A 10,757-nucleotide genomic window follows, 5' to 3' on the forward strand; every position below is an offset into this window, starting at 1 on the left:
TGAGGTGCCCACCCCAGGACGCTAGAGAGCAAACACGTGACTAGAACGAAACGCACATTAGGACAGCTCCAATACAAGTAGCTTATAAAATATTTTATTCAATAAAAATGAGAAAATGATAAGCCAACTTTTCATAAAAAGCAAAGTTCACAAATTTTTCTATGATTCATGCGTCTATGTTTACATATTTTTCTAATTGAAAATCAAATCAAGAATTTTTTTCATATCCCTTTCTTCTACCTTCGATTTTATATCATATTTCATAAGGATAAACAATACAGATGGCTCTATACTAGCATGGTATATAGATATTAAATACAGCAAAATGCAGCTTGTCCAGTTGAAGAAGCACTGTTCGTGAAACAGTACTTCCTCAAGGATTTACATCCCAAGTGGTTGGCATGCGACACGATGGGCAAAAGGAGAAATAAACGTGGTAATGGCTGCCTGCTTGCCACCAAAGCGTAGATCCTTAAAAAGCGGCATGTGCTGATCTCTGGTTGCTTGGACACTGCGAACGACCACATGTCTACACTCTACACTGACCGCACCAACGCCCAGCTTCAAAAATCAAAATGTACGGTAAGCTATTGCAATGCAATTCAGTAACCGTTGGTAAGGATCAGAAATCAAAGCGCAAGTACCTTGCCGCATACCTAAATTACCAAGCTGGAGAAACTAAAGATGACAGTCGTATACTCCGTGTTACATTTGTGACTTTTGGTTATAAAAAAAAAAGTAAAATGTGGGTTTTCACAGAAGAGACATTGAGAAGTTTTCCTTGTCCTTGAACAGAAACATCACGATCTTCATAAATTCTCGGGGTGATGCCAGTGTGCCACGACCGTGCCCGTGCAGCAAAGAAACAGATTCCAAGCACACATTGCTTCTGGCAATTACCATGCAACATTTGACGCAGGGAAGCCAGATGGAGCTCCATAAGAAAGGCATTGATGCTGTCTCATGCAAAATTATCGAACCAAGCAAGGTATTGGTTCTAGTTTTTCTGAAAGCCACCTGTAACTAACTCCTCGTACGCCAATCAAAGTATCTTTGGTTAACTGTCACAAGTGGTAAGAAAATTTGCGGCCCCAGATATCTTGCCCAACACAGAAACCGCACCTGTGCGACTCAAGGATATTTGATTTGTGTGTGATAGTGTATACTCAAAAGCAAACTCTGGGGGGGCAACCATTAGTAGAAAATTGCTTATAGATAGTGTAACTCTGTTCAAATTTAGCAACACTAAATATGGGCAAAACATGATGTATGACAAAATGGTACAGACACCCTGCATAAAATTGACGTCAATCTATGCAACCATGTCTAATGGCTCACTTAACATTTCCGTTGCGAATCGAAGATCTACATGGGCCAGCTGATGTAGTAAAGGGTACACCTTTGAATGTAGCAATTCCATTCTCGTCGGTACGAAGATGCTGGATGCATAAACAATGAAGTTAGCGCCATAGTCATAGTGGTAAACTTTGCACAGTATATATAGGAATAAGCGACATCATTCATCAAATAAAAACAAACATGGTATTTGAATTGTCAGGATCCGATAACTGAGTATGTTACGTTAGCCATGAACATCCAATGAGGCAATGACAATGATGTTACATCATATCAAATTGGTCATAGAAATGTACCGGGGTAGTCTTGTCCAGCTGCTTTTTCTTTGGATTTAGAACATCTTCAGGCTTCCCATCAAACCTACACGCGGATAACAATTTAATTAAAAAAACAACCAGAACATAACTGGTAAAAAAGATTGTTGTTAAAATGCAGGGCAATACAAATTATAGCCCCAGAGAGACAACTCAAATAATAAAATTGAAAAGAGCGATAAACCCTTTATTTCAGAAGTGAACACAAGCATACAAGGTCTTTATTCTACAAGATACCATGAGCCCAAACAAAATGTGAATCAAGCTGACTTACAATATGCGATTCCTAATATAGCAAAAGAAAACTCATGCATGAGTTCATTCAGATTACACTCGTAAGTTCTATAAACATTGTTCTTATGAGAAACTAAGTTCTTACAGCTTGACTAACATATTCATGAGTATAAATCAGGACAGCTAGACAGAATATAAATGCTAACTGCACAAATGAGCATTTAAATAGATTATATACTGACCCAGCAAATGAAATACGTTCTCCAATCTTGGCTCCTTCTGGAGGAATCAAAGGCTCCACAGCAGTATGATCTTCAGTTGAAGCACACAGGACCTGGGCAGAAGATTGATGCCAAAACGAACATCTAAATAAAGACCTCCCAATAACAGAAGTGCACGTACAGTTTGGACCAGGAGTTAAGAAACTTTAGTTCAATGGTACTACTCTGCTGACAAGATAACAAGATACTGTGAAACCATATAACAGAAGAGATATAATTGACTCACCCAGTGTTCCACTTCAGAAACTTTACTACATGATAAACATTTCAAGTTCACATTTATAGAGCTCTTTATTACTCCCTCCGTTCCAAATTATAAGTTGCTTTGACTTTTTTGGTACATCCATCTTGCTATGTATCTAGATATAATATTATGTCTAGATACATAGCAAAATAGATGAACCAAAAAAGTCAAAGTGACTTATAATTTGGAACGGAGGGAGTACTTTATTAAACTTTCTTTAGTGAAGCTACACCTTTAAGTTACCTATTTCTAGCGTTAGGCAACAGTAAGACTTGTTTGAAACTTGTAGTTCACCATGGTACTCCAGCCAATAGAAATTATTAGGGCATATAATTATGTTCACAATACAAGGGATATTTCTACCAGCTAATCATTAATGTAAAACCATGACCTAATGGGCTTTGTTTGAGTCTTCTTAGAAGACTACCTTCTTAATTTAGTGATACGAGCTCTCTTGTGTTCGAGAAAAAAAAAATACAAGAAATATCTTATTCCAATGCAAAATGCATGAGTTCTTCCTTATATATTACCCCAGATAATTACTTCACTTTTAACTTTACATCAGCCTTACAACCATACATTAAATAGTCTTTTTATATAATAATGAGGTAGGGTAGTCATTCTGAATGTTTTATTGGTTTATGTGTAAAATGCCTTGTAACTTCAAATGGACAGAGTAGTATTTTGGGAAATTTCAATAAACCAAATAGCCTAATAACAACCAAATTTGTTTTCCTGGGCTACACAAATGCAATTATAATAGAAACGACTTACCAATCCAGCAGACATAACATCCCGCAGCTTCCCAGGCTTCACATTCGTGATCAAGACAACATGCCGATTCTGAAAGAGGAAAATGACAGGTGTTTATAGCAAAACACAGCAGCATAAGTCAAACAATTTAAGAGAGATAAAAAATGGTTGAAAACAATTTGAGTTCCTTCTTGCAGCTAACTACTCACAGTTAGATCATCCGGGCTGCAGTACTTCGCAAGACCACTAACAACTTGACGCATATTACCATCTCCCAAATCTATCTCCTCAACCAAAAGGCTGATCAGTCATCAATCAAAATGTTAGGTTGAATACTACAACAGAAGTACTGAGAGAAATTATAAGTGTTGCAGAAGAGTGAAAATACAGCACCTGTCAGCAGATGGGTGCTTCCATGCTTTACGGATAAGGCCAACCTGTATATTCAGGATACTGATATTGCACTCTGATTCCTTGTCTGCAACTTTCTCTGGAGCTTTCTCTGCTGTTTTTCCTGCTGATTTCTCTTTCTCTTTCTTTTTCTCCCCAGAGGTTTTGTTGTTCCCCGCAGCAGTAGGATTCTCCTTATTTTCAGGAGGCTTAGTCTAAAGTCAACAAAGAAAGGAAACCACAAGCTTATAAAAAAAAAAGGGCAACTGTAGAAGACAGTAGTCACTCAGAATAAATGGTGTTTGAACATGAAATCAGCAATGCTATCAAAAAAACTGTAAATGACCAAACGTGTCATAAACTAGTAGAAAACAATAAGAGTAGCAAATTTACAGCCCATCAAACTTTGTGATACAGTGCACATGTAACTACATAGTCATAAAATTGCAATGAACTTAATCTGCAATACTGAGGCCAGCATGATCCAGCAAATATCTCCAAGTACTGATCCAGAAGTGCTGATAAGTGTGAAAAGTAACGAGAATTTGCTTGATGGCAAAACAAATTACCTCCCCTGCAGGTTTCTTTGAGTCAGCACTTCCATTTGACTTGTCAGCAGTCTTCTGTCCAGAAATGGCTTTCTTCGAACTTGATTCAGCATCTCCTTTATCAGCTTTCTTTGGATGCTGCCAAACAGAAGAAGGAAAGGTACAATTACTTCAAATATCTTAATACAACCTTTTTCCGACAAATGTTCTGAAGATGACCAATACATACATGTCAGTGGATATTTTACTAGTGCCATATTAGCATTGAAGCAATTTTGTACCAAATGCAGAATGAGAAGGTACAAATTTAACAAACAAAGCAGGAAGACACATACATAAATTTTAAACACTAAACAGAAGCAACATGTAAACAGAGCTCTGATTCCTAGGGTGTAGTGGCTGAGTGTTTTGTTGGTAGTGCTTTCCCTATGTACGCAGCACGCACGCCAACTAAGTGTGGATGGGTATATTTCTAAAACCTCCCTCAATGCAATGATACACAGCTCTCCAGCATATTCAAGGAAGAAAAAGTTGAGCTTCCATAATTTCCAGTTCAACTTGAAATCAGGTAAAATAAAGGAATTCAGTTGTATAAGTATGACAAGAGAATAAAAGATTTCCAGCACATGCCCAACAAGTTACTTACAGAAGGTGGATCAAAGACAGACTTGACCACATTTATCTTTTGCAAAGTTGAACCAGAACCAACAGTGTTCTGCATCAGATAGAAAAGATTGACGTGAGAAACCATAGTGAGTGCTCCCAGAGAGGAAAATGAAAGATGGCATCAATGAGAATCCTTTTAATTACAGATGGTAGTTTTTGTTAAAAAAACAACAACAAAAGACTTCTGCCAGTACAAAATCACTGGCATATCATAACAGACAACACTGTACTTTTGCACTTTCAATATATTACAACGGTTAATTTTGGCTTCAAATATTGTTGGGAGGAGTCCAGAAGTGAGAGGAAGCATCTCTGAAATGATAAATTAATAATATTACAGAATAGTCAACAGTGAACAGTCCAAGAATACAACCATAGGGTCCGGGGATACGAAGAGTTAATGTGGACCTCGTTTTCAACTGTTGAGTTGAAAAGAAATTATAAAGGCAAGTAACACATGGAACCATGACAAGATTATATATTCATTTGATCCTTTCGTTCTACAGATGAACACATATTTCATATGGGCAACAGATAGTATGATTCAGTATGAATAAAAAAGAAAGGTTCATCTTAGACCTGAATGTAGTCCATCCACCGCAATACATGTGGATATTTCGGCAACTCGCTGTCACTAACACGAATCTGAAACAAGCAAGGCAACTACAAGTTTAACAAATTTGCAACATTTGTTTATAACATAAGATACAAGAACAGAGAAGGAAAATAGTATACATCAAAACACATAACATTTCAAACAAAACCTTATTAACCCCACTTAGAACAAAAAGGACTAATACTCACCCAGTTACAAAAGTAGATGTTTTCGTCACTTTGGAATATGTGTGGTAAAACACTAAAACTTTTTGCAATTTGTATGCGAAAATGCATTAGCCACAGTTTTCACTAAAATTACTTCTACCAAATTATAAAATGTCTACAAGAACATAGAATTAGTACTTATTAAGCTTTCAGTAAAGATGGACCGAGGTCTTTGGTCTAAAATACATAGGTTGAGAGAGAGAGAGAGAGAGAGAGAGCAAAAGAATGGCAGATTTGACGTTTGATGAAGGTTGAACCATTGCAAAAATAAATGATAAAGTTACATCATCATACCACAAAAGGATGAACAGTTGCAAACACATCATTATCAACAGCTGATATTTTAAAACCATCACCCAGTAGTACAGACTTCTGGGACAAATCCTGATTCAGATTATCAAGCAATGCGTGCTGTTTTCCATCACTTGCAGTAAAATCACTGCAAAATTTCACCCATTTCTTCGCCTATCAATGAAGAAAATGAAGACATGTGTTACATGTGCAGCAGCAACTAGCAAGTGGGTTTGGTGTATGGATCCGGAAAAAGTCATTACCTCATCCTGAGACGAGTTCACAATATGTGAAGACATGCTTGGAATATCACTCTCTTCAATGCTTGTAGCGGATAAAGTGTTCTGTACAAAAAAGAAATTAGTAACAACTTCCAGCCAAAATAGCCAATCTGTGAAAATAAAGTTTCTTATTTAAGATATGGGCAAAGTTCAGTCAAATAAACAAGCACGAAAAACAATAAGGAAGTTCACAGAGTTACAGCACAGTACATGGAACTAAGATAAAACCATTGCTAGAAATAACCGTGTGTATTATGGAGTAGATAAATCAGACATCTATCTAGTCTAGAATACAAAAACATAAGTGATGCAAAACAATTTTCTTTAGATCCAATGTAAAATCCTAGTTAAAATGCCAGCACTGTACCAAGCAGAAGTCATTGTTTCGATAGATAGGTCAAAACATTATATCATCTGCCATGAAGCCTGAACAGCTGAACTGGTAACAAAACAACAAGCAAGCAACAAGTAACAAATAAAATCCACAAGCTCATCTCAAGCTTCATCTCTATGTGACTATAAACTATACCATGTTCTAGTTGTGTTGCTAACAGTAGCCAAAAACGCTGTAGCTAACTGGGTGTTTAGCTCACACGCCATCTTGGAAATTACTAAACACCTTTCATCTATATACTTAGCTAAATATCCAATTGTAGCCAGATTAATCAACAACACAGAATTCCTAAACCCTAAACCCGCATGTATTGCAGAGCCTGATCGTCACCTGCTGCTGCGGCTGCGGCTGTTGGAGTCGTAAGTCTTTGCTACAAACTACAGTAACCCTCTGCCTACGGCTGCTGCAGCAATCACAGTCGAGTGGAGGACAATAAAAGACAGTACACCCGATAATTTTTGTAAAAAGAAAAATTGAAGCTAGTAGGCATAATACTACGGAGTACAATTATAGAACAGATCCGAATGCAGATGTCTCAAGGTAGAGTTTGGGTGCTCGGTCGCACAGAACCACGTAAAGGAAGGGAAGAGAAGGGGTAGGCGTACTTGCTGGGTGCTTATCACCAGCGAAGGCCCCGAGGCACCTGGCGTAGGGCGGCGGCGGCGGTGGCCCAGTCGTCGCGACTAGAGAGAGGAAGAGGAAAAGGGCACGCGGCGGCAGCGGCACGGAAGAACCACGAGACAAAGGTAGGGATGGCTTAACGGCAAGGCTGTCCGCACCGCACAGCTCCGAACCGCCCACAACTGCAAATATACAGTCAGATTTCCGCACCGCATAACTCTATCTGCTCCCTGGTTCTTTCGTTCGCTACCGAGAATCTACAAACCCAGCGTCCGTCCTCTCCACTGCAGCAACCGCTCCTCTCGCGGCAGCCCCGTGAAATGTCCGCGTCCTCCCGATGGCATCTTGGGGAAGCCGACGGCCTCCCTCAAATCCGAGGACGTTGGGGGCGGAGGGGAGGAGGAGGCAGTGCTCGACGGAGAGTGCAGGGACGGGTCAGCAAAGGGGGCCGAGAAGCGCCACTCACCCTGTCGGCGGCGGCGGAGAGAGTTGAGGTGGGCGTGGACGGACTCGGAGGAGAGCTCTATAGCGCGGTCGCCCATTCGCCATCGGCAGAGAAGGTAATCACTATCCCTGTACGGCGTGTTCGCTAGTGGGTTTCTGAACTGGTTTAGATTGACTGATGCTGATTCGTTGTGAAAGTAAAACATTGTTTACTGGTTGAATAAGCCTGACAAAACCAACAAGCGAACAGGGTGATAGACTGTGCAGCCTCTAGATCTGGAGGCGCTCGCCCACCATGGCCGCTGCGACCCGCCGCAGTGGCCCCGTCGGCCCCACTGCGAGCCGCCGCGCTCGCCCCCCGGCAACGTCGCGGCGCTCGGCCTCCAGCACTGTCACCTCACTCGTCTCCGACACGTCTGTGTGATACTTTCTCCATATATTCAGCCTCAGAACAGAGGAGTTTGGATTCTTGGGGAATTAAATTGGCCATGTTCTAATGAGCAGCAAATCGATAATTTAGATATTTCATCACACGGAAGTTCTAATCCCAACTCGAATTTTAAATGGTTTGCCATCAATTCGGTTGATTCTGGTCTAGTGCTAAGTAATTCTTCTTCTAGTTATCTGAAACATCAGAAGTTTTGATTGATTTTGTTACTCCTGCTTGTAACATTTATTTATATGAATTTGTTCCATGATATGTTTATAGATTTAGAATCTTGCAGTCTTTTCTTCATGTTTTAAAATAGAGCAAGAGTTCTGTCATTCATTAAGATAAAGGGAGCAAATATGCTATGCTAATTTAGAAATTCTAGGACCAGCACACCCGCTGCTTAAAGAGTTCAGATGTTCTTCTGCTATACTCATTGTACCATTTACTTCATGTTATTGCAGGATAAATCATAATAATTGTGATGAAGCTGGTGACGACATTACTGGTTTTGGTCGGGGTCTTCCAATGCCAGGCTTCTATGGAGGGTGGAACCCAGGGTTGCAACCATCTGCTCAGTAGTAGCCATTTTCCTAGGGAGGGTGGACCGCAGCTCTAAACCAAGGGTTCATGCCACTCCCAACTCCAGCACCATCTCATGCACCCCATGCTCAAAATCAGCCTATCGCTGCAACGGTCAAGAGTGTTGAACAGGCAGTAATGAAAGAGAGTCAAGGTGATGGGGAAGGAGCATCAATGGCAGCTGATCGACGACGCAAGGTTGTACCTAGTCGCAGCAAGTTATCAAACTTCTCCCCAAAAGAAGATGTGTTCCTTGTGAAGTCATGGTTGGAAATTAGTTGTGACCCAATTATAAACACAGGGCAGAAGAAGGAGGGGTTCTGGGCTAGAATTACAAGCTAGTACAATAAAAAGAGGAGTTCCTTTCCTGAGAGAAGTTTTAGATCGCTGCAGAGTTGTTGGGAAACTATCAAGGCTGAAGCGAGTAAATTTGCAGGGCACATGGCAAATGTTCTTCGAGACAACCCGAGCGGGATGAGTGATGCATATAAGGTGAGGGAGACAAGTTGTTATTGGTATTTGGTTTCAACTACAGTTTGCTTCATAATTCTAACATTGTGTACCTTTTTGCAGACCTCTTTAGCTCTAGCTAACTTTACAGACATCGAACCATACCTGTTTTTTACATGCATTGCTGGGATTTGCTTAAGGACGAGCCTAAGTGGATGCAGCTCAACATCAGAGGGGCACGACCTGGAGATGACGATGCAATAGCCGATCACATTCCCACAGCCGCCACCAACATCGATCTTGACCCGGAGACACCGTCTTCTCAGTACTCAGGGAGCAAGAGGCCTATGGGGAGGGATGTAGCTAAAAGAGAAGCTAAGAAATCAGCCTCTTCCTCCCAGTCAGATTCATCTCAGTATGTTTCAAAGTTGCAGGACCTGTTGATACAAAAGATTTCAATATGGCAAGAAGAAAATGCGAAGAAAGGCTCTCGCTATGAGCAAATGGCAGCCATCGAGTCACAGAGGTACGATGAGGTGCGCCAACACAATCAGAACATGGCAGCAATTGAGGAAGAGAAACTACGAATCATGCGTAACAAAGCTGGCATACTACAAACACACGAGGAAGAGCGCATCCTCGGGATTGATCTGGACAAGTGTGCTCCGCGCCTTCTCAAGTATTGTGAAAAGAAACAACAAGAGATACTAAAGAACATTGGTGCCAACGTAGACGACAGTGTAGACCCTTAAACTAGTGTTGTAATGTGTTGCATTGAGGATTGTCCTAGTTGAGGCAACCTTGCAGTGGCTGTGTTGTACTACTAATAATTGTCAACCCATGTTGTTGTGATGTACTACTAATAATTGGGACCAAAGTAGTCAGCACGGATCCTCGCATCCCCGACCGCATGATCCCTTTGTCGTATCTGCTTTGGTGGACCATCGAAACGACGTCTATGACGAGAGGGGCCAACATTCTCGAGCTCGAACGACTCCAGTACCTCCAAGTCGTCGTCATCAACAATCAAATGAAAATCATCTTTGTCCTCCTCTTCCTCTATCACCCACGTTCTACACATGGAAGAACCAAAGCAACCTGCCATGCCTATGGAGGGAACAGGCGATGGGGGTGGACAGAACAAGACCTCGATGGAGTGGAGGGAACAGGCGACGAACCCTAGCTGCCAGCCATGCCAAGATCAAATCCGGCTATTTGGGCTACCAGATATGGCATATGATAGCTCAAATGGATGCTTCTAGGCCATGGCCACTCATAGCTACAAGGAATCGACGAGGAGCTCATCGAACAAGAAGGAGACGGTGGCGCAGTCCACGCTCGGTGGTGGCAGCGGCAGATTTGTTTGTTCGTTGAGCTAGGGATCGAAATATAGGCGGCTGGCGGCAACATTCCAAGGTAAGCGACTTGTACAGGGCGATGGGCCATGTGGGCCATGCCTTGTGTTATAGGTTGCTTTAGCGAAGGAGCGGTGCGCTTAGCCAAATGCTCCTACTAGAACGTCTGAGGTTTCGGACGCAAGTCAGAAAAAAATTTGACCGGCGCCTCATCTTATTCGCCCGCTCAACGCCCTCCCCATCCCCATCCCATGTCCACGTGCTTCACTTTTCTTGCTCTTCTTGCCCTCTCCTTCCTCTC

At 41.4% G+C, this 10,757-nt stretch overlaps 1 protein-coding gene and 1 long non-coding RNA gene across 3 annotated transcripts; one reads left to right on the forward strand and one right to left on the reverse strand.

Moving 5' to 3' along the window:
* Nucleotides 1-1,194: 1,194 nt before the first annotated feature.
* Nucleotides 1,195-7,729, reverse strand: LOC136456746 (uncharacterized). 2 transcript variants are annotated; one of them, XM_066456701.1, is made up of 12 exons: nt 7,662-7,729; nt 6,163-6,243; nt 5,903-6,073; nt 5,366-5,431; nt 4,767-4,835; nt 4,142-4,258; nt 3,576-3,787; nt 3,392-3,482; nt 3,204-3,272; nt 2,147-2,238; nt 1,653-1,716; nt 1,195-1,439 (listed from the first exon to the last, which is right to left on the reverse strand). In XM_066456701.1, exons 2-12 carry the CDS (start codon nt 6,196-6,198, stop codon nt 1,335-1,337), a joined length of 1,092 nt encoding a protein of 363 aa, XP_066312798.1. In that variant the 5' UTR covers nt 6,199-6,243; nt 7,662-7,729; the 3' UTR covers nt 1,195-1,334. The 2 variants fall into 2 exon arrangements, with proteins under 2 accessions (XP_066312798.1, XP_066312797.1); XM_066456700.1 differs by lacking the exon at nt 7,662-7,729 and adding an exon at nt 7,180-7,393.
* LOC136456748 (uncharacterized) lies at nt 7,624-9,931 on the forward strand. Its single transcript, XR_010759519.1, has 3 exons — nt 7,624-7,755; nt 8,534-9,143; nt 9,225-9,931. It is a non-coding gene; the product is annotated as an uncharacterized lncRNA (long non-coding RNA).
* The last annotated feature ends 826 nt before the right edge of the window (nt 9,932-10,757 follow it).

This window comes from Miscanthus floridulus, chromosome 6, assembly GCF_019320115.1.
Source record: "Miscanthus floridulus cultivar M001 chromosome 6, ASM1932011v1, whole genome shotgun sequence".
Classification (NCBI taxonomy): Eukaryota; Viridiplantae; Streptophyta; class Magnoliopsida; order Poales; family Poaceae; genus Miscanthus; species Miscanthus floridulus.

Excerpts from the sequence above, each read along its gene's own strand:
- LOC136456746 (XM_066456701.1), bottom strand. The coding sequence starts at position 6,198 with ATGTCTTCACATATTGTGAACTCGTCTCAGGATGAG. Across the intron at positions 4,836-5,365 it reads GGTGGATGGACTACATTCAG|AACACTGTTGGTTCTGGTTC; the intron begins GTCTAAGATGAA and ends TATCTGATGCAG. Across the intron at positions 1,717-2,146 it reads GAACGTATTTCATTTGCTGG|GTTTGATGGGAAGCCTGAAG; the intron begins GTCAGTATATAA and ends ATCCGCGTGTAG.